Source organism: Hydra viridissima, unplaced genomic scaffold (genome assembly GCF_058129835.1).
Source record: "Hydra viridissima isolate aposymbiotic clone 2 unplaced genomic scaffold, HvirCarnegie_v1 scaffold_4, whole genome shotgun sequence".
Lineage (NCBI taxonomy): Eukaryota > Metazoa > Cnidaria > Hydrozoa > Anthoathecata > Hydridae > Hydra > Hydra viridissima.
The window spans coordinates 5,360,860-5,385,676 of record NW_028324303.1 but is presented as its reverse complement, the minus strand read 5'-3'; the positions used below and the strand labels follow the sequence as shown (position 1 = coordinate 5,385,676).

Genomic DNA, 24,817 nt, shown 5'->3' with positions numbered 1-24,817 from the left:
TCTGTTCTCGTCTTTGAGCCTTGCTACTTCTCTAGTTACATTTTCGAAATTAACTAAATTCACAGGTGTTGCATTATATGCAGCCACTGGCGGTGCATCATTCTCAGCGAATGTTACAGCGCCAGGTTTAGCCAACTGCTTCTGTACTTTTTTCATGGTCTTTATTACTGTTTCAAATATGCGAGCGTCATCATCGATGTTAACTGAATTATTCACTCTAGCAATTCTAACTGCTTGTGTATATGTCTCTGGTTGGCTTAAAAGAAGTTTTCTCTTTAAATTAGAATTAACTCCTTGAATAAAAAGATCTCTTTTGGTTTCTTCCGAAACTTTTAACTCTTGCGACAACTTTTCTAAATTTGCTATGGAATGTTCAAGTCCTCTTTTTCCTTCTTTCAACCCACAAAGTTGGGTTTTCTTAATCCAAATACGTTCTGGTGGTTCGTACTCATTCTGAAAAGCTTGTTGAATTAATTGTTAATCTTGTCTTGTTTGGTTTGGAAGGGATTCATAAAATATCGAAGCAGATTTATTTAAGCAAAGCGGAAAAGCGCTAAGTTGTTTGTTATTGTCCCACTTGTTAAAGGTAGCTATTCTCTTAAATTAAAGGAAAAATTCTTTAAAGTCATCATCTGGTCCTCCGCTTCTTGTTTTGCCGTGGAGTTTAATAGCTTTCTCGCAACTTTTTCTATCCTCTTTTCACTTATCATTTTATCAATATACTCATCATGTCTATCATTGTCTTTATACCCTAAAGAGTCTCGATCAAGATGTTCTAATGGCGAAACTTCAATGTTGGGTGTAACACAGTTTGGTACAGACGGTGTTATTGAATAAAATAATGGTAAAGCATTAGGATTATCATTGGTGTGAGGTGAACCTGAATAACTTGTTTTTCAAATGTTTATTAAAAATGTTATTTCACTTTTTTGAAAAATTTCTTTTCTTTTTCTTCTTTAAATAAAAATGATTTCTTCTAAAATGTTTTTTTTTTTTTTTCTTCTTCGATTCTGTTTCAAACTAATCAATATACTTTTTCGAAAATGATTAATAATTAAAGTTCACTGATTTATGAAGAAATGAGTGAATTCATAAATCTCGGTAGGACCTCCAGTGTGAGGGTGGCGTTTTTTAATGTTTCAGTTATTTATTTAATTTAATGTTTGTTTGATGTTTGTTTGTTATTTAATTAATGAAGGTTTGGGTTTAGAGTTATGTGGATTAGGTATATGGATGTTGGGATCGAGGTTAGTGGTCTGGAGAGTACTTGGAGGTTTAATCTAAAAGAGCTAAACTTATACTCGCCGTCCTCAGTATATTCTATAATGTAATAAAACTCAACAAATGTTTTATCAATGTGTAATGCTTAGCACTCTTACATTTATAACTTTTATATAATACAAATAATATTTTCTTACGCTTCTTGCAGCGTTCAATACTGTTTATTTCAAATACTCCTCTTTCTTTTATATCTTCTTATATTACAAATATCTCTTCTTTAATTAAATCTTTTGGTTATTCTCAAACAATTAATATTAAAATCTTCTTCTTTACTTTTGTTATTGAACTGCTTATTAAAGTGCTTATAAAACTGCTTGTTCATCAAAGTACTCTTCTTATTTTTAAAATTCTTCTTAAAACTTTCTTAAAATTTTCTCTTTAAAATTACGTCTTCCTTCTCCTTTTAAAACTCTTTGTCCAACTCTCTGTAAAGAGATGACCGTACTCATCACTCTTATCTCTCTAATCTTTTTTCTAACTTTATCATTTTTTTTTCTTCAGTTTTTATAGTTTTCATTTGTTTTCCAGTTACGATATCTTTTCAATTATTTATTTTTTCGGCAGGTTGATGAGTCTTCGCGTTTACTTCTTTTCCCAGCTGTATTTAGTTTTTCTTACGCTTTATCGTTTATCGTTTGCCTTGTTTACATCTTTTCGGAATTTTATTTAACTCTTCTTCTTACGCTGTATCGTTTATGCGTCTCCGTGTTTTCGTCTTTTCCCAGTTGTATTTAACTTTTCTTCTTACGCTTTATCACTTATTTATGTGAAGAGTTGGTGAATCATCTTGTGTAAGTTTCTTATCGATCGTCTTTTTTATTTTAGTTCTCCACCCTCACACTATATGTTGATTCTTAAGTGCCTGAACTGCATGTATTCGTAAGAGTTTACGAATCATCGACATAGTCTTTTGTGTTTTTTTTTTCTTGCTATTTTCAACAGCCACACGAGCAGATGCATATTAACTTAAAAAAAATTTAAGATTTTTGAAATTGTGTTTTAAAAAACACAGTTTTGAAAAGATTTACGCCCCTGTATGCTAGTTTCTCATTATCTCTGACAGCCATAGGCACGACAGACTCTCCTGTATCTACGCATGAGTTGCATTATTTTGGATAGCAGTTTTTGCATTTATTTCCAAAAAAACACGAATTAATTTTTCATAAACCTTAAATAGGCAGGGTCCCCCTATTTAGAGATCCTCAGGGGTCCGTAGCAAGTTACTCTCCAGCTACCCTGTCCATTAGGCTACTTTCTGGCTTTAACTGGTAGTATAAGTGTTGAAAAAATATTGAAAACATCAAGAAATTATGTTTTGGTGTTTATTTGTTTCAAAATTATCGCTGTTTTGGATAAAATAATAAACCAAGTATATGAAAAGAAATTTAACAATTAACACGTTCGCTACCGAGCTTTTTTCCGAGTACACACGCACTTGGTATGATAGTTTAGAATATACTCGAAGTTGGCAGTGAACGTGCTAAAAAGATTAATTTACCTATTGCTTGTGCGTAAGAAAGAGCTGAAAAATGCTTCGCCAAAATTCGAACTTCAGATTTTAAATTTTAGTTAATAAATTTAATTAATCAATTAATTTTAAAACGTTCGTGATACAGAATTCTAAAACGCGTGATTCAGAGAAAATTTTAAAGATTTTCTATTTTCTCTGTTCTTATAGAATTTTTAATTCTAATTACTTATCCGCTTCCTTTAAGCAACAAAAATACAGTTGTGGTTAAGTTAATGAAATCACCCATAAAAATTGATAAAATATCAATTTATTGTGCATTTTATATTAATACAAACATCTGATACCTAATATGTCATCCTTTAGCATGTATGAGGATGTAGTGTTCACAGGATGCAGTGTCCCAGGATCCTAAACTCTAAAACAACCACAGACCATTTTTTTTCATCGGAATGTTTGCGCGTTGTTCAATATAAACGGCTTGAATGGGTTCCTTGATCGATCTGCAAATAAACTGTGATCTCTGCCCACGTACTTCATTATTATTGAGAGAACAACACAAATAAAATTAAAAATATGATAATTGCTTTAAGTATTTAATCATGACTGTAGTCATAACCTCAAATAATTAATGTATCGATAAAAACCTATGGTTAGAAAAAAAGTAGAATATCTTGCCGAGCTCCAATCACATTTTAATGGGCGCTCAATTTTTTGGAATATCTGAAGCCCTTTTCCTTGAGGTAAAAGTGCCCCAATTTCTTTCTACAACTTGACAACTTCGCTAACAGTATGCTAACTTTTACCATTACAATCTGATAAAAATATTATTTTTTACATCCCTATCAAAAAATACATACTTAAGTCCTTGAAACGTTTTGAGAGACAATCTTTTTTCTTCATTTTTTAAGCGAGTGATGGAGGAATAAAAGAGGTTATTATTAACATCAAATAAAAAGTTTAACTTAACTTACAAATTGTATAACCATATAAACCTCTATAACCATTTTAAAAAATTGTAATTTGCCTTAAAATTGCAGTACCTTGAAAATGATTGGGGACCTGAATTGGCGCCAGTTCCCGTCATTGTAAAGTTTTCTACTCACTTACTTTCGTAAATATTCTGAGTTTTGTAAATTTTTTAAGACTTCTGCCACCTTTAAGTAAAATTAAACAGAATATCTGAACACTTATTGATGACCCCTGTAGAAATTAGTATAATGATAATTTTTGTTAAAAGCTTCATTTTATTAAGATTAACGTACTAAAAGGCTGCTAGGATTCCAAATGACCAAAAAGTTTTTACATTTAAAATGTCGTGCGGGATATTTTTAAAAAAGAATTATTTTTTGGGGTATAACACAGAAAACAGGAAGAATGAAAGAAGTGCAAGTTAATAACAATAAGATTTAGTCATCAGAAAGATAGATCAACGGACTATTTATCTAATTTTTCTAGTTTTATCGGACTCTAATAGTAGCAGATTGATTTTTGTCTTTTTCGTGAAACTTTTTCATTTTTATTTGGTTTTCTTTCCGACGTTGATGTTGATGTTGATGTCGATGTTGATGTCGATGTTGATGTCGATGTTGATGTCGATGTTGATGTCGATGTTGATGTCGATGTTGTTGTCGATGTTGATGTCGATGTTGATGTTAATGTCGATGTTGATGTCAATGTTGATGTCGATGTTGATGTCGATGTTGATGTCGATGTTGATGTCGATGTTGATGTCGATGTTGATGTCGATGTTGATGTCGATGTTGATATTGATGTTGATTTTGAGGTTAAAAATTTTGTCAACATTTTTGGGATTCAATTTTGTTCTGAAAAAATTCTTTTACTTGAAGCAGAAATTAAAGGAATGTCGAGATTTTTTGTTATCTGGAAAAGTAGTGGAGTTATTTTTGTATACGCTTCTCACCACTATAAGGTATCAGTGTTTGAGGAGTCAGGGCGGAGAAGACCTTTGTATATATCTACCTTAATTTAAATTTCTGATTTTATATTTGTGAACAGAAATTCTTCTGTTTAGATATTTTTGATGTAAAAATTTTAACTTCATCAAGGTTAAAATTAAACCTAGTCAGACCAAGAGGGGCATTTCTGTATTGAAACAAAAAATAACCGTTCCAAATCATCCCTCTTATTTACCAAAACACCTTTGAAAAAAGAATAAAAGCGTTGGAAAGAATTGTCCATGGCATGGGAATGATTTGTTGGAAAAAGCCTGGAAAGACCTTGGAAATTTCCTGAATGAATCCAAGGCAAGATGTACTTCCGCCAAAAGCTAAAACTGGCTTTTGGCAGAAGTACATCTTTCCTTGGATTCATTCAGGAAACTTCTTCAAGGATTTTCTTCAATAAAATGAAAGAGTTGACCACCATTGACATGGAGTTCAATCTTGTCAAGCAGTCTTGGATATGTTGAGTAAGCAACTAAATACAAAAAAAAGATACTAAATTTTTAAATTTTTTGTGGAAAAAGAAGGGTAAAACCCTCCTTATGGAGCAAAGCTACTGTTAATTGTCGCTGCAATATGAATGGAAATTATTGCTGCTCCCTGTTAATTTGCAAACTTGAAAAATATCTTCTCTTTGGCTTTTGCAATAAAAAAGTTGATCAAGTGATTGGCACTAATCAGACAATCTAATATCTCTACTGTTTGTGGAGTTGCAGCTTTTATATTAGCTGCTGAACCATGCACTGCAATCCTTTGAATGCTGACCCTGAGAAAAGATAAATCTGCTTACAAAACGTTATTCAGGTTTTGGCTAAAGCTGCAGCAGTATTTTGACCAGTAAGGAGTAGCAAAGAAAAACAAACTTTTTGTTGATAAATGAAGAGTTTTAGACAAAGGCATTATCGCTTTTACTTATCCGTGGCCCGTTAATCCAAATTCTAATGATTTGATAGTAATCAAAGAATAATTCCGATTAAGTGTTATTCAAATATTTTTTATATAAAGATATAACATTATACATTTGCGCCGTTTATTTTATCCTTCTTTTATGTTACAAGCTATTTACACTAAAAAGATAACACATAAGGATTAAGTTAAAATTTCTGATATGCAAGCTATTATTTACTTGATTTCGCATGTTAAGAATATTGTTTTTTTCATGACAGCAAGCAATCACTGCATGTAAAAGATTTTGTTTAAAATTTGTTCTTCTCCCCCAATGCCATCATCTATTGCAATTATCTAATGCTATTAAAGCCATGCATTTCCATTGACTTTTCCTTAGTAATGTATTTCTTTACCTGGTCACACGGCAGAGAGAAATTTGGGACTTAAAAAAGTGATAATATAATTTAAGTATTAAAAAAGCTTGCACAAATTATACAACATGTTTTAAAACAATAATAACAAATTTCTAGAAATTTAACTCGAAAAAGTTGTTGTTAACCATTATCCTTGATCCATGAATATTTCGAGTCCTTCTGACTCGATAATCTTAATTGAGAATAAGCTGTTGGGTGTGGATTGATAACTTCTTCTGTTTGTGGGACGAGTATTTTTGAATGGATTGTTGATGAAATCTAAAAATTATGAAATTCAAATGTGCAGTTATTGACTCAAGGTATTTTGTTAATGAAAAAAAAAACTAATTTTATTCATGGATTTCTAAAGTTGAATTTGTACCAGCAAAAGCTTCGAAGTGTGGGGAATTACTAGAACTTTCCCTGAGACTTGAGTTTTTTATGAATTTGATATTATTTTTTCGTCTGACTGCGAGTCGTAAAATTTACAAACTCCACTCTTTTTAATGCAATTTCACAATCGCGTCATTTATTAATACCTTAAAATGTTAATCGTTAACACCTTAAACATTAACACCTCAAAATATTTCGTAATTACAATTCCCATAACCCGTTAATTGCGTCTTGGAAGACGTTATTCACGGCAAAAGTGTTTAAATTATGAATAAGTTTATAAACTTTGAGTGCGTTAAGTTTTCACCACCGCGGTTCTTTTCATACTCAACCACAATTAAACAAAGCTTTGTGAAGTTCTATTGGATTTGCATCCTCTTACTCGGCTATGCCAGCTCAGAACCAAAAACTCTCCAAGAATTTTTTTGTAACATTTTAAATGAGACCTTAAAGCACCGGTTGACAGCTATTCATTTTTAGAATTCTTTCTCATTCCTTGAACTTTCCGAAGGCATAAATAGCATAATAGGCATAATCTGACATCACTATTAACATTTTATTTAAAAAATTATATGTTCCAAATAAATTAAAAATTTTTAACTATTCAAAATGAATTGTATAAATTAAAACTTAGCGAGCTTTTAATTTACACAAATGGTTTTCCAAATACGCCTTATAATCTGACATCACTATTAACATTTTATTTAAAAAATTATATGTTCCAAATAAATTAAAAATTTTTAACTATTCAAAATGAATTGTATAAATTAAAACTTAGCGAGCTTTTAATTTACACAAATGGTTTTCCAAATACAAAAAAGCAAAACACTAAAGTTGTTTATGTTATGCACAATTTGAACCTCTTGGTTGTTATGCACAATATTGAATGCCTGCTAAAGCTAAAAAAAATATTGAACCTCTTGGTTGTATAATTATAGTCAAGGCCACAATTCATTTCTAGCAGCATACAAGTTTAACAAACGGAGAAAGAAATTGGAATTACTGGTGTGAGAAGTATTGAATTCATGTAATAGAACAAATTGATGCAACAGAAAAATTTCTGATCGAGGTTTCTTATGGATAAAAAGAAAGGAAGAATAAAAATCTGTGGTATTTGTAAAATACTCTCTAAGTTAAAGGATTTGCAAATAAAAAAGAATAACGGATTTATTAGCGTTTCAGGTGAAAAAATTTCAGAAGAAAAAAACTTTTTTATTACTTAAAAAACTTTTTTTCCTAAAAAAAAAAATCAGCAGAAAGTTAAATATACTAAATAGAATATAAGGCTTACTATTTGTAGATTTAAATAAAATATATAGCTTACTATTTATAGATGTAAATACAAATGTGTACATACACTAATCAGTTTAAATAAATATTTTGTAAATAGACCGAAGTTAGATCGGAAAATTTAAGTTAAAATTTAAGTTCTAAGGATAAAGCTCACAAAACAAAGAGATTTTGCAATCATGAATAGATCCAATACTTTTTGTAACTTCAAATGTTTGCTTTCTTCCTGATTTATAAAATGTTTAGTGAGTGTCTGTATTGTATTTCTATTTGTTGTTTTTTTTATAACAAGAGTAAATGAGTCCTTTTTTTAAAAAAAACTTCTATATTTGTTTTGATCCCTTATGATAGCAGATTTTGTTTTTTTATTTTTATGGTTTGGTTTAGGTTTTTATGTTGTGGCTTGTTTAATGGGGAGCTATAAATTTTAAATTTCTTCATGAATTTTGATCATGTACCAGTTCACATTAAATTGTAGACTTTTAACATTGTTTTGCATTCCTTTTTTTTTATATACAACTTTTACCTAAAGCTTTTTTTTTTTTTCGTATTCATGTTAATGAGTTTAAAATACTATGAAGAGCCAATTACTGTAATTTCATTGTGTTTTGAATAAATTGAGTAGTTTTATAGCTGAGTTTTAACTTTGGTTTGTTGTTTTTTGTTTATAGGTTGGCTTTTAATTTATTGTAGTTATTGTAAAATAAACATTCTGCATGTACATAGTGCCCTCTCCATCTTTCTCTAAATAAACATTCATACATAGTGTCCTCTCCATCTTTCTCTAAATAAACATTCATACATAGTATCCTCTCCATCTTTCTCTAAATAAACATTCATACATAGTGTCCTCTCCATCTTTCTCTAAACTACTTCAGAGAGTAGGAAAATCCTAACACCCACAGGTCTATTTGTTAGGAGAGGACAACTTTTTTATTAATGAAGGAGTGGATTGGATGTCTTGAAAGCGAAAGAAAAAATTTACAAGTACAACTTTAGGTTGAAATTACTACCATATGGACTTCTTTATTAGACCAATTTTTTTTTTTTTTAAATCAAAGCTTAAAAAGTTTTCAATTGGTATCGCCAGCCATCTAATTAAATTTTTGTTTATGCATATTTCTCGGTTACTCGTGGACACATAAGCAACAAATTATTGTGCATTTGCTTAACGGTGTTACTCCTGAACAGACTTTTTACTTGCAATTCCCTTCTACCTACCAAATTATTTTTTTCTTCTGAACATTTAACCACTTTGATTAATAATTTAGTAAAGTATTACTTAAAAAATTTGTTTTTTCAGGACGAATTTTCAGAATCTAGATTAATTATAGCTACTTTTATCAAGCTGAATGTGGATTAATAATCTGCAATTATGTACACTAGGGCGGGGTGCTTCTAGAAAGAGAATAATTTTTATTGTATATTTATACTCAGTGCAGTTTTCAAATGAAGTTGCGTCATAGATGGAACAGTAAAACTTTGGAAACGGAAAGTTTTTAAACGAACTTGTTAAAATCAAAATTATAGAATTATAAAGTTGTAAAATTATTAAAGTTAAAAATTTAAATTATAGAAATTATAATATATAATTACATATATTATATAATATATAATTATAAAAATTAAAATTATAGAATTATAAAATTATAAAATTATGAAAGACAAAATTAAAACCTTAATGCTTTTTAACTGTTCTTCCATTATTCATAAAACCCCCGCACAGTGGAAAATAAAGGTGTGTTTCGGACCAAAAATCGATAACTTTTTTGTTACTAAAAATAGAGATTTGAAATTTTGCACAAATGTAAAGTAGTATATGACGCTTCTTGAGAAATACTTTTTATAAGAATTTTTTGTAATACAATATTAAAAATAAATAAATAAAAATCAAAAACTTCAAAATTGGCAGTTTGTTAATTTACACTTTAACACAATGCTTTACAAATGTATGAAAATACCTTAAAATTATTAAAAAGGACGAAAAATACATAAAGTGCTTACCTACTAATTATAGAAATATTTAAAACAGTTTCTTAATAACAATTTTTAAATAGTTGCTTTTATGAAATAATGTATAGGTATATTAAGGTGGTACCAGGGTAAAATCAACTTTTTAACAAGAAATTGAAAACTATTAATAGACTTTAGCTCTTTTCTGTTAATGAACAAAAAAAATATATAAAACAGTAGCCCAAAAAAAAAAAATTTTAGTGATAACGTCATTAATTATGCGCATAATTAGTGTTATGTTACCCCCAAAACTGCTTATTCTTTCATCTAATATAACTAACTCAAAAAGAGTCAAAACTGCTTGAAAATTTGAACATGAGTTCTTTAATGTATTAAGAATGTTGTCAATGAAACAGATTTTTTTAAAACATTTTTAATTTTACCAGGTTGACATTCGAACTTTAAGATATAAAATTAAAGGTAGTTTGGGACCAAAGCATGATAAAAATGAGTTTTAAATAAAAAAAAAAACAAAAATTTGCTTCACAGACAACATTCGTAATATGTTCATCTTTAAACCTGCAAAATTTCAGCCTATTATCTATTTTCTATGAAAAGTTATTTTTTCTGAAAAATTGAGATTTAGCGAGAAAAAAGCGTTTCTAAGGTCGTTGTTATGAAGCAAGAACCAAACTGCTCTTTAAAAAAAGGCCAAATTTGATTAAAATTAAGAAGATTTTTGACTTTTTGCAATACGCATATTGAAATAGGAAGATTTAAGAATTCAAAACATTAATTTTGGTATTTTTCAAAATTTTATCAAAAATAGCCGTTTTTTACCCTGGTACCACCTTAAAGGTACTATATCATAACTACATAGGGACTTTCAGTTCCTGAAATCAGTTCGTTGACTTTCAAAAGCTGCAGAGTATCTTCATCAAGTTCTTGCACATTTCACGCAAAGAATTTATTTGGCTCTTTACTTCATCTACAATGGCTTTAGTTTTCTTGGAAATCTCTTTGCAGAATTCTATGCATATAGGTCGACAAAAACGAACATATGAAGGTGCCGGATTTTGCCAAACAACTGCGCCAGTTACTATATCAATTAGTTTGATAGGCACCAAAGAACTAGTAAACAAATTTGCATCAGAAATAAGTTCAGATTCCTCTGGAAGTTTCTACTTGTATTGGCTTTGGCCAGTGAAACCATCACAGCCCCATTTACTATATGAAAGTAAATGCTTGAATTCAATACTGTACACGGAATCTATGGTCAAAATTCTAGCTACAGTGTGATCCAATAAATAAGTTCCAGAATTTTCGGATGTGTGTTCGTAATTTCTATTGCAGAAGATGGTGGATAGCAGGTCTGTTTAATTTCTTGAATTTTACAATATGGTGGAAATATGGAACAATTTCGTTCATTAGTCACCTTCCTCATGTACAAATATTGTGCTTTTGTTAAATCTGAATCAATAAACACGCTGAGTGCTTCTTCATCAGTTAGCATATTTTTCTGGCTTGCGTTTTCCATAAAACTCGATATTAATTTTTTTTTTGTCTTTATCAGCAATCCTTAATGATTCCACAAGTTTTGCTTCTGCTTCTTCTCCTATTGAATGCAACGCCTGAAGATATGTATTAAAGATATGCTCGAATCCATATTCCTTAAGTAACATGGAATTTTTTCTTTTTTTTGCTGGATTCTGACGAATCTCCATAAGACACGCACGGCCTTCCGCGTTTTTCAAAAGAAGTAGATGGCGTGGAGTCGGTAATTGTCTCTTCTGAGTTAGGTAAAGATACACAATATCCAACCAATCACTGTTCTTAGATAAAAAAGCTTCCTTTTTCCGTGACGCCAGTATCCATAGTTTATTAAAAGACGGAATAATGTGCCTTTGAATGTCACCCATGATGAAACACAAGTTGTCCTCAGAAAGTTGATAATTTTCTTTTAAAATTGTTGACAGTGCCTCAACTGTCATTCCTCCATCAATATAGGAAAGCAATAATTTACATTTCAAACACTTAAAAGTTGTCATTTTAACAAGTCACAAAAGTAACTAAAGTAATATTCAATACTCAAACGAGTTGATTTAATTTCCACTGTGAATTTGTTATACTGATATAAATGTTTCAACTCTTTATATATTGGCAGTGTACATTCACTACAAAAGGAGTGCAAAAATACAAGAATGCCATGGTATAAATAAAAAATTGATAATAAGTTAAAAAACATATACCAAGCTATTGTTATAAATGAACAAAATTTGAAACCACGATAAAAAGCGGTTTTCTGTTTTTTTTACTTTTATCACTCTTTTCTCGATAATTTCGGAAACCGCACGTTTCTGCAACTCATTCTTATACATGTTTTTAATAAACACCTAGGCTACAATACCACATTAAATGTAAAGCGTGGGGAAGCGTGGGTAACTACCAAAAGTCTCAGTGAACTTGAAGAATATTATTTTTTTTCATTTATTTTATTGTTCAAATAATTACTCCTAAACTGAACCATATAAGTAAAAATGTATAATTTTCTTAAAATCTCCATAACATGAGCCTTTCAAAAATGTATAATACTTTATACTTATTCCTAGAAAGTTTTTTAGAAAGTTAACTTTTAAAGTGATGAAGCGAACAGGTTTGAAATGAACATCCGCAAAAGTAATAAACAATAGGGCTTCAAATCTTTTATTTTTACATAAAATTATGTGAAATTCCTGCATTATAGTAATGATTGACCATTAAACTATTAAATAAAATTGAAATATAATGACAGTAGCGACATTAGTAAAAAACATTTATGATATGCTGTTGCTCTACAATTTTCCACTGTGCCCCGGTTCAATTAAATTTAAATAGCTGAAGTTTTTTTTTGATGCATTGATTTTTTTTTGATGCATTGATCATGAAGATTTTAATTTGATGCATTAAGTTTATCATGTTTCCGCCCATAATAATTTAAGAACAATGTAGCACTTCCTAAGTAGGCCCTTAATGATCAAAGTTTTTAAATGTCCAAATTGTTAATTAGTGATTTTAAATTTTAAAGATAAAATATTGGACTTGGGTCTTTTAGAAAATAAACAATTCAATTGTTTTTTTCGAAAAAAATAAAACGCGTAGACGTGATTCATTATGATATTTTTTTAGCGAGACGAGACTGTTAAGTTTCGTATTGTAAACAAGACTAAACTAATAAAATTTTACAAGAAATAATTAAACTATTCTCGGAATATTTTAATAACCAAAGTAGTCTTGGAATGGTTTACTATTTTCATATCTAAAATGAGAGCAAATAATTTAAACTTAAACTTGTATTATTCACAGTAACTTTTAATTTTTTCTAAAAACTTTAAAGTCCAAAATCAAAATAATTTACGACAGTTCAGTGAAAATGATATTTATAAATATTAAGACCTACAGTTTTTGGCGCAATTAAACTTTGTGACCCATATTTTTATACAATTCTTAAAAATAGGGTGAAGGGAAGAGAAAGTGTGGTAACGCCCAGTTTTTACCGATATATGAATATAAATTGAGAACGCATATAAGGTAGCTAAATACCAATCAAACTTAATATAAGCTTTATTAATAAGTAAAAAAGTCGATCTATGTTTCAATGTCTTTTTCTAATCCAATAGTTTATTTTTCAAGCATAGCATACTAGGTTTTTTGCAATGGCGATGTTTGAATCTGCAACCAAATGCGTTACAAAAAGTATTGGATCAAAAACGCTTCACCACGTTCCTGATCTAAATTCTTCTGAGAGATATAAGCTTTTGTGTGTTGTATTCCAGAAAAAAAGCTTTTGGCCATGGAAAGGACCACAAATCAACCCTACTCAGATAGTATTGGATGATCTCCTAACAAATGTATGAATATTTAAGACATTTAATATGGTATTTTTTAAGTATAATGGTATGGCATACTGCAATATATGTTTTATTACGTAAATCTGCACAATAGGTTTGTGCAGATATACTTTGTATAAGAAGTCAAAATTTTAAGATAATCAAAAGAAAGAGCGCAATTTTTGCGCTCTTTCTTTTGATTATCTTAAAAATTTGAAAATTTTATTTGTCTTTGCTCTTAAGGGTTTATGGATTTAGTCTACCAGGCAATTCAACTGAGTATTTTTATCTTAATGGATTTTCAGGAATTCTTGACACCTAAGAAGTTATGGGGTGTCATTATATTGGTATAAATACTTTTTTTCTCTTTAATAGAAGCTTAATCTGGACAAATCAGATATTAAGTTTACATTGGTCAGTGATTACATTGAAAATCCTACTCTAAGCATTAAAGGGGATATTGGTGCTAAGATAGCTAGTGAGTTACAGCTAGATTTTTCAGCAGATGATTTAGTTAATCTCAGCATCAATATGGGGTCAATCCAAAAGCAAGAGGTAAGTTTTCAATCCTATTTTTAAATATTTACTTTTTATGTAAGGAGAACATAAAACAAATTTAAATATAGTAAAAGAAGGATGCATACTTAATAACTTTTTTTGATGCAGACAAATCTTATGAAAGTTGACGAAAAAAAAAAATCTAATTATGGCTTATTTAAATTTTAAAGTTAACTGGTTATTTTTATATATATGAGGATGCTCAAGTGTCAAAAACTTAAAAGTTAAATATAAATAAATATCAAAAGCAAAAGAAAAGATGTCAGAAAGTAAAAACCTTTACCAAATATAAAAAAATAATAACTGGTAATATAATAACTTGTAATTGTGTGTATAAAGGCAGTTGCCGTAAGGCATGAAGCTTTAAGTACCATACATAGTTGTTGTTTCTTTATTTTTAATATATATATATATATATATATATATATATATATATATATATATATATATATATATATATATATATATATATATATATATATATATATGGTGGTGATGACAGTGAAATTTTATTGCCCATCAATCAAATATCAACAGCAGCAGTAGCAAAAGTTTCAACAACATAGGGTATATTGCCATTTTTCACTTCCTGTTTTGTGTAAGTTTTTAATAGGTGCAAGATTGCTGACAAATTTTACATGTTAATGGCTGCTGTAGAAGTATTTTGATGTGATAGTGAAAACCTGTTAATAAATTGAGCTTCTTTTCAACGCCTTAGAAAAAAATTTAGAGAACCAAGACACTCAGAACTTCAGCAAACCTTGAACCTAAATGGTTGCTAATAGTTAATGCTAAATTGGGATGAAAAGCTGTTCCCATCATTCACTGGTGTTAAGAAGATATATAGACTGGCAATAATAGTGACTTTTCAAGGCAAGAAGCTATTGCTAAATTGAAATATCTTCAGGTGAAGCACAAGCAATAGCTGTTTACCAATGAATAATTTTAAATGAGTCATTATTGACATGCTAATGATCGTTGTATCTCGCCTTAAAAATTCTTCAGGAAATTGCCTTATGAAAATGTCTGCGCTATATATCAGGGTCCCTTAAGGGCTAGCCCTGAAGCTGCCAAAAAAAACCCACACTTTACTACTCATCCTGAATATAAAGCGTGGTTGTTTTTTTAAACTAGTAATACTCAATAGTTAAACATAGTTTATATAATAATATTTATATAAATCATCATTATACGATATCTTTAATTACAAAAGTTATTTCTGAGTCTTTTGCTTTTTTTGTCGAGGATCTTGACACTCAGACAGATTCATATTTGTACTATTTTTCACAGTAGATGTAGATAACACTCACTTTTGAGCTGATTTTCCAGACTATCAAAAAATTTCTGCTTCCCATTTGTTCCAGGTCTATTGATCTTCTGCTGTAAGTCATGTGCCAGCAATTTGAATCAGAGGAATCATGTAGACTTAACTAAAGTTACAACAAATATTATTTCCAATATAGCTTAAATATTTTTTAATTACCCCTTGAAAAAAAATGTCTATAGCAGTTTTATACCATTATAAAACTAATACTTAGCTAATATAAAAGTATATTTCTAATATAATTTAATAAAATACGCACACCAATATATATTTTATATGTACTCCTTGGGCCATATGTACTCCTACATATGGACCCTGAGATTTATATCAAATCTCATCATTATTTATATCTTAAGGTTTTAGAGCATGGTAGCCTTATATACCCAGATGTAAAAAGTATTACTATAAATGCAGATAAGGTTTGGAGAAAACTTATACATGAACAATCAATAGTTTACAGCATACAATTGACTGAATATCTGACTGTGGATTGCTTGAAACCTATAAGAAATCATTAAAAAATCAAAAAACACAAACGTTTGTGCACCTAAAATATATATCTAGATCCCAATTTTCAAAAACTTACAATTGGCTGGATAGGTGATACAGATAGTTGAAAACTGGAAACCTTTAAAAAAAGAAATCTATCAACAAAACACAGTCATATAAGAACAAATAAATCATCTCATCACAACAAACAGCAGAAAAATAACTTTTACTTACATCAGATAAATAAGAGATGTTCTTATGTAATCAGACTAGACTTAAATGAAAATGATATTATTAAATGATGATATTAAACGTTTGAATTTTGTTTTGAGTCAAGTTCAAACAGAAATATAACAGCTTTATATGAAGAAATGAAAAATGACACTTGGATTCTTCTTTACTTTCATAACTTTCTCTTAATGAAATTTCACCTGAAAAAAAAACACTTTTTTTTTTAAATAGGCCTTTTAGCACTGTAAGGTACAGAAATGTATGAGTTTGTTCAATTAGTTTGACTAATTACACTTATTAAAAAAACTGAGAGCAATCTTTTTTGTAGTGTGTGTTTGGTGAGTATTTGTCTCAAAAATTAATAATTTAGATTAAACAAAGGAAATCCTAATTTACATTCATTGCTTTTGTGCTCCATTTAGTCATATAATCCAGCTATATCATCAAAAGTAGTAGGCACACTTCTATCAAAGTTATCTTCACCAAGTTTAATATTCTCTATAACAGGCTCACCCTGCGTCAAAATTGGAGGATTCTCCTAAAATAAATATATTTGACCAAAATTTTTAAAAAGAAGTTACAAAAATTTAGATTAAAAAAAGGCAATTAGATACTTGTCTGACAGTCTGTAAATAGGATGAGATAAAACTAACAATAATTACTTTACAACATTACCTTGATATTTTTAAATTATCAAGATAATTAGCTACCTATTTATATTGTTGTATTACTTTTAATCTTGAAACAAAAATATCAAGTTGATTAAGATGTTTTCTTTCAGTTCTTTAAGCCATTTTTAATTTATATATAATAAATATTTTGTTTTTAATTTATATCATAAAAAAAACCACTCAAACCATATTTACAATATTTAAATAGATAACTCAATATACCCTTTACGGAGTTTCTTTCTGAAGGGTGCAAAATTGTTCTGTTAAATCATTTTTTTCTGAGTTTTAAAATTCCAGAAAATTGGAGCTTATCTCTCGATAGCCCAAATTTAGCCCAAGCCACCCCTTATTAGGATCTGCCCTAAACACACCCTAATTTTATAAAATCATCAAAAATATACTAATTTTATGCTGAAAAGAAATATAACCTGCTATTTTTAATGTTTGATGAAAAAATTGTTTGAGAAAAGTTGCCCTTAGAATACCCTGAACCACTAAGGGACCCTTAAGAGGCCCGCAAGTCATTTTAAGGTGTGATATAACACATTGATGATTCACAATCATGATTTTCAAATCAATTCACATTGATGATTCAACTCATTAATGATTCACTAAGTGTACTTACATCCCTTTTCAAAGTTGTTTCCTCACTTTCTCATTGAAAGTACCCTAGAGAATGGATTCTTAATTTACCCTAAGTACCCTAGAGAATGGACTGTTGGGTTTTCCATTAGAAAGTGAGGATGGATTATTAATAGTGAGATTGGATTCTAAATTTACCAATAGATTATTCAATTGCCTGGTATTTCAGTTAATTCAGATACAATTGAGGCTTTGAGGTTTGTAAAGTATTTCCATAAAATCATTCTTGTTATCTGTTAAATTAGCTCACTCATATTACAAAGCTGACCTGGAAGCAAAAGTGTATCTGAAAAGGCAAAAAAGAAGTTTTGCAAAACAAACAAATTATTCTTGCATCCATTCAATAACTTAGTGAAGCTACATTATTTGACATAAATGGTATTGTTGATGCAATTTCAATCTATAACTCAAGTTTGAATTTTGATTTTTACCTCTCCAAGTAAAAGTAAAAACCTAAATTAAATAAAAACAAAAATATTTAAAAACAGAAATAATCATTCTTTACTTGAGTTTCTAAGAAAGATTTGCATCTGATTAAATCATTGCCACATACCATTGGAGAACTATTGAGTTCTCAGTTTCTTAGAAACTGATATTGATGATGGCTTCCTTAATACTGCTGTTAATGAGTGGCTAGAATGCCAATCATACAAAATGGTTTTAAGTTGGACAACTTAACTTACCATGTGTAAACAACTGTGTAAAGCCTGGAGTTTTTCTGATACAAAATTTCAATGTTGGTATCATGAAGAATGAAGAAGAGAAATATATATATATATATATATTTTTACAAGGAGTTGTTAAACACAGGTGCATCTTTCCAAAGTGTAACCAACATTTTGTGGACACGGAGTTCAGCTAATTGTCTACTAACTACTGCTTTTAATTGAACTATGAATATTGTGAGGAATGTAGTTCTTGACAATCATATATGTTAATGTAATCAAATGCAGGACCTTTTAGTACCAAAAGTTGTGTCAATGATTTCAATTGCTACAGCTTTAAAAACCTTTTTATTGTTTTTTTAAAAGATTTCTGAAATTCACAAAAAGATCTGTGCAATGTACCTCAATATATATATATATATATATATATATATATATATATATATATATATATATATATATATATATATATATATGTGTTCATTTATGAAAGAAAACATTGAAAAATCAGCCAAATTGGTTAATATTTAGAGGTCACGCTGGGGCGATCTTTATACCCCTCTAAAATTGGAATTTTCAAAAGTTCAGTAAAATATTGACCTTCGTTTTCTGTGCACATTTCAGTTATTTACCGTTCGATTTTAATAAAATAAAAACGAAAATAAAGCTCTTATTACGCATAATAGTTTTTGTTAAACAACATTTCCTTTTTAAATGCATATTAAAGCGGCAAAATAAATTGCAAACTAAGCCAAATTTCATTATATTTTATTATATTGGTTTATTATATGGTTTAGTTCAGTTTGAGACTTTATCGAGAGTGTTGTGATTCCTGAAATAAAATTACAATAGTTTATCTATTTTGCTTGACTAATAATATTAATTACAGTATTTTAAGAAAGTGATATAATTGCGAGTTTCAGCGAAACTAATTTTGTTTGGAAATATAGGTGACAACAAAATATATTTTCATTCATACACTGTATTAAAGAAAATTTAAAATGGCTGCAGTCGCAAAGTCAACACGCAGTTCTAAAGCAAAATGGTTAATTGGTCAACCAATATCAATGCTTTCCCTTCCAAACATCTTAAGCTTCCAACAATTTTGGAAGTATTAAAATGCTTTTTCTTCCACCATGAGGTGAAAGGATTGAGTATACATGAAAGTTCGGTAACAGTTATCAAATCAACTTGTGAAATTTGGGAAAAAGCTAGAATTCCTACAATTCGAAAGGATAATGCAGTTACAAGGCTTGAAAAATTTCATAAAGAATATACGGATCTATTAAAAGATAGAAGTAAGAAATCAGCTGTTGCTAGAAGCAAAGTAACAGACTTTGAAAAGAGAATTATGAAACTTTTTGATATTGCGCCAACTAATGTTTTTGATTTAATAAAAATTGCTGAAGATCGCGATTGCAACCAAGACAATGAAGCGGCATCTTTGGTATTTAAGTGAAGAACTTACATCTTTGGCCTTTTTTAGTGATGATGTAGAGATTGAAGTTAAAAGAAAAATGATAACTGCCCTTCAGCGTAAATGCGTAGACAATAATAGGCCATCAAAGAAATTAGCAGATATTACAAATGTAATGAGTAAATCCCTTGAGAACTTTGTAACGTGTAAATCACTTTCATTTTTTAATTTCTTAAATATTGACATTTCCTTTCTTGAAGAAGATCCTTCAAACTGGAAAAATAATGAGTTGTATGCCGACTCTAAAGAAGTAGTGAAGTCTCTTAAAGTTGTTAATGATTGCGCCGAAAGAGGGGTGAAGTTAGTACAAGACTTTAATGGTGTCTTAACAAAAGATGAAGAGCAGCAAAAGTATGTGCTAAATTTAGTTGCAGAAAACAGGGCTGTCTTACCAGATGCAAAAAAATCAATATTGAGTGCTAAACAAACTAGGCGACAATGAGCAGCTGTTGTTGTTTAATGTTGTTTAAATGTAAAAAAAAGTTTTTTTGGATCACCCTAATATATATATATATATATATATATATATATATATTCCACCAATATATATATAAATATATATTATAGGGAATTATTTATTAAATTTGGTGGAAGTTTTTTACTTTCTGACGTCTTTTTCGTTTTTCATATTTATTTATGTTTAACTTTTATGATAGTTTTTGACATTTGGAACTCTAGATAACATGGCAAAAGTTGAACAATGCATTGCAGTTTACTAAAGTCAACATGCTCCACCCATTGATTGAAGAAGTAGAAAAACAAAAGCGAACAGAGTTGTGTATTGTTCTTGAATCAATATCAACATGTTCAAATAGCACTTTAAGTGGCATTTCTGATGTTAATGGTAGAAAAATTTTCTTGGTTTATAAAAAAAAAAGTAGATTGATTTGTTAATGTAATCTTTTCGTTCTGACTTTTCAGCCAATTATGATATTTTTTACATGTTTGTGCATTTGTTAGCTAATGTAAAATTGCTTTTATTTTGCCAATTTGTGAAATGAATTAAAGAAGGAACTCTGATTTATTCTTGTTTTATTTTGTAATAACAAATAGACAATCAAAAGGCATTTTATTTTTGTTTTAAAACCAATGATTCAATTATTTATTGAATCAATCATGATTAAACCACTTAAGGGGCTGCAAGTTTCCACTGAAGTGTTTTGACTTACACCTTTTATGTTTTTCGTATTATGTGTTTGGTGAATGTAAATTTGCTAGTAGTTGTACTCTATAAATAGTTTTTATATGAAATTTTGGTGATGTTTATATTTCCCTGCATCTTGTTTACTTTTTATATAAAGAGATTTTAATTTTAAAGATATTATTTTTACATTTGTTTTTTTTTTTAATTCAATTTTGTTTTAGTTTCTACTGAGGACAGTTTAGCTGTTAAGTCTGTTGTTACAGTTGATATACACACTAAAGATTCTATTGAAAAAAAGATCACCCACTCTTACACACTTCCTCCAGACACTGTGCTTGCATTCAGTTGCAATTCATTTTCTATTACAGAAGATGGTACCCTTGACCTTCATGCTGCAACTGATGATACAGATTTCTCTACAGAACCTTTTTTACTAACAAATCAGGCTGTGAGTACAGGTATGGGGTAGGTTTCTTTTACTTTCTCAGGCTTGGCCAGGAAGGTGTGCGATTGCACGGCATAATATGACCACACAAACACTATTTCATTTTGAAAGTTTGACCACAGCTGTTAAGATGTTTTGAAAATTTGTATACATTTCAAAAATGCGCTGAAAAAAATTATCTTAACTACAAAGAAACTTAAAAGAAAACTTATCCTAAAAAAAGAAAAGAAATCTCCTGAAAACAAAAAAATATAGTAACGAAAAAGAAAATAAAAATAACTTAACTAAAACTAAAATCAAAAAATTAAAAATTATAACGATAAGATTATTTAAATTACTTTTATAATTACGTTTGAAATACATAACTTTAAATATCTTATCTTTACTAATGTTTTTATAATATAATATTATGCGAAACCCTTTTAAATAAAGTAACAGTTTACTACTAGCGATTGTTTAATAAATACGCATATTTAAAAGTTAACAAAAAAAGATTCTGAACAATTCTTTGAAGTAACGTAAAGAAAAGAAAAAAAATTATGTCGTTTCTTTTGTCAGAAATGCGTCGCCTTTGTATAAAACTTAAAACTTAAATTTTTTTTTTTTTTTAAACTGCATTTATTAATTTATATATATTATATATCATAAAAAATATATATATAACTAAGTAATGTAAATAAAAATTTATAAAGCTTTCATTGATACTTTAAATAAAATCATTAACAGTAATTTTTTAGTTTATTTAAAAGCGTTTCGCTAATATAAAAACGTTAATAAAGGTAAAAGTATTGAAGTTATTTATTTTTAACATAATTAAAAACAATTTTTTTCAGCGCATTTTTGAAATGTTAAAAACCGTGGTCAAATCATCAAAACAAAATATTATTTGCGTGGTCATGAACAGGCCTGCTTTCTATTAGCTATATAGCATAAGCTCTTTTCACATTACTTTCTATGTTATTTTTATGAGTTTGATTGACACAATAATTTCTTTCTATTTCAATTCTTCAATTTGCAGTTGATGCAGTTGATGCAGTTAAATCAGAGTTTGAATTATTTATCAAATCAAGTAGATTTGCACAAGTTCAGCAGTTCTTCAAATCTACCATTGGTTCTATTGATAACTCTTCACTTGAAGCTGTGAATTTGTTGGTAAGTTGACAGTTATTATTTACAAACCCGAAAGTAGATAATGATCTGATAGAATTCTGTATATAAATTGTGAAGGAAAAATTTGGTTTTATCTATATGGATTCCCATTAAAGTTTAAAACTATTTTTTAAAAAGCTTTCTGCTGCAGAGGCTAGCTCTTTGAATAATGCTCAGCAAGACAACACTCTTCATTTATCCTTAAGGTTACTATTTTATTTTGAACTTTTTCTCTACTTAAATTATAATTTACTTAGAAAAATTAAAAAAATGTTTTTTCCTGACTTTTATTTTAGTGAAAGTTTAAGCCTGTGGAAGCCATTATTGATTTCTTTGAATTTTTTAATTCCTGGTATTTCGGAAGCATCTGATGCTTGTATAAAGTTTCCTCCTGAAGATGAGAGTCGCCTCATTAGAGGATGCATTGGCTTAATTGATGCTTTGCATGGTAAATGGTTTTTTTATTTTCTCTCATTGTTTCTTTCAGGTAAATTATTTTCTGTAATTAAACTAATAGGGAAAAAGTATTGCAAAATGATTCTTGAAGTAAAACAATCCCATTCATTTAAATTGTAATTATTTCTGTTATCTACAAAATCGTCCTAAAACTAATTTGTAAGGTTATAGCAACATTTTGAGTTCAACCTTGTGTCATTTAAATTCAATATGCACAGTTTGTAGGTAAATACATTTTTGACACGTTTGATCTGAGGTAAGTGTAAACTTTATGCAATTATATTTACATTACTGTTAAGTTAACTTTTACTATGACCTGTAATATTTGTACTGAAATAAGAGTTATTCTGTGTTTTACAATAAACTCAAAATGTTGTCTGTTACATATATTGGGTATAATGATACCTTGTGGAGTGGGCAAAAAAAACCATTTTCCTGTTAAAATATTGATGAATAGAAAAAGTCTAAAACAAAAAAATCACGAGGAAGTAATCTAGCTCTGGTGAAGTAGATTATTCAGATGATACCAAATGTTTATATTGCACTAAGGCCTATGCCGACTCTTGCGATAGAGAAGGGTTCGGTTTTTTAATACCAATGTTCATTACCTGGGTTCGGTTTTTTAATACCAATGTTCAATACCTGTGTCATTTTCCTTAACACCTGCACATGATGAATGTGCAGGTGTTAAGGAAAATGACACAGACAACTTTAATCGCGATCTTTTCTATATAAGCACAAAGTTCTGTTCGTAGGATTTTAAATTAGTACTTTTGTGTTAATGTAAATGAATTACCATGACATTTAGCAGTAATCATTTCACCCCCTGTTCATGGTATGACTCCTTAGTTATACGTCTTGTAATTCATTACGAAAATATGTTTTATAATTCATTATTTTAAAAACTAGTCAGATATTGGATCTTGATTTCTGTGTATTTTGAGTTTAATATTACCTTTCGTTTGCATTAAACGAATAACTCTCTGTTAGGGGGATCATTTTACACTGCGTTTCCTTATTTTACATCATAAGTCTATCTTCGTTTTGGTTCGTGTTGAAATGTTTGATGAATCCCAATATTTACATATCCCAAAAGAATATTTTGTGTGGCTACGGACTTCGACTGCTAAAACTCTCTTCATTCTTTTAATCTAAATAAAAATTGAAAAAAATTCAAAAGAATTCATATTACAATCTTTAACATACATTCATATACTCTTTAATATATACTCATACACTCGGTTGTTGTATATATGTTGTATTATGCGCTGAACATCGTATAAACATTTGTTTTAATTTTTCTTTCAGATATCGATGAAAGCACACGCAAATATCTTGCTCAAGTTTCTGAAAAACATTATACGATATTGCAGCAAGTGGTATGGACTTTTTGTGTGTGTTTGTTTTCTTATTTTATTTACAAATAACTAACTCAAAGGTTCTGTTCAATTTATTATACACAGGTTGAGAGTGAAATTTTAAAGAAAGAAACGATCGATGAAACCCAATTAAATGTTATGTTTTCTGAGAACCAATCTACAAAACTATTTTTAAGTGGACTAGGATTCAACTTAGCAGTGGTAGATGGAAAAGAACACATTTTATATTCCTCAGAAAATCGTCACAAACTTTTGGATGCTTTTGTTATTCTTTATATATTTTCCGCTCCTGTTGTTTAAATTTTTATTTTTCTGTGGCGTTCTAATTTTTCTGTAACACGTATTACGAAAAAATGATTCTTATATATTACACTTTTTGTTAGCAATTCGTAATTTAATATAAATCGTTATACTTTATTATACTAATGTGTAATCAGTGTTTTTTGTGTCGAAACAGATGTTTTCTGTTTTAACACAATCCTCTGCTCTGGCAGGCAACCCGAAAGTATACGTTTAAATTAGAGCCATCGTACTCAACACTGTTCAATTATAAAAGGAAAAGGCCAAGTTATCTTTTTATATCAGAAATAACGTGTTGAAATATTTACTAAGATAAGGGTGTGGGTCTTGTGGTGAATTAATATGTTTTTTCGAATTTCGCGATTTTTTCT

The 24,817-nt window shown here is 29.1% G+C and overlaps 1 protein-coding gene across 2 annotated transcripts; it reads left to right on the top strand.

Annotated features, from left to right (window-relative positions):
• Positions 1-13,082: 13,082 nt before the first annotated feature.
• LOC145183579 (uncharacterized) lies at positions 13,083-24,566 on the top strand. Of its 2 annotated transcripts, XM_090085458.1 has the most exons (10): positions 13,083-13,217; positions 13,320-13,537; positions 13,892-14,071; positions 20,252-20,417; positions 20,939-21,175; positions 22,181-22,314; positions 22,450-22,517; positions 22,608-22,759; positions 24,076-24,146; positions 24,231-24,566. In XM_090085458.1, exons 2-10 carry the CDS (start codon positions 13,343-13,345, stop codon positions 24,444-24,446), a joined length of 1,419 nt encoding a protein of 472 aa, XP_089941584.1. In that variant the 5' UTR covers positions 13,083-13,217; positions 13,320-13,342; the 3' UTR covers positions 24,447-24,566. The 2 variants fall into 2 exon arrangements, with proteins under 2 accessions (XP_089941584.1, XP_089941583.1); XM_090085457.1 differs by lacking the exon at positions 13,083-13,217 and having other exon boundaries at positions 13,242-13,537.
• The last annotated feature ends 251 nt before the right edge of the window (positions 24,567-24,817 follow it).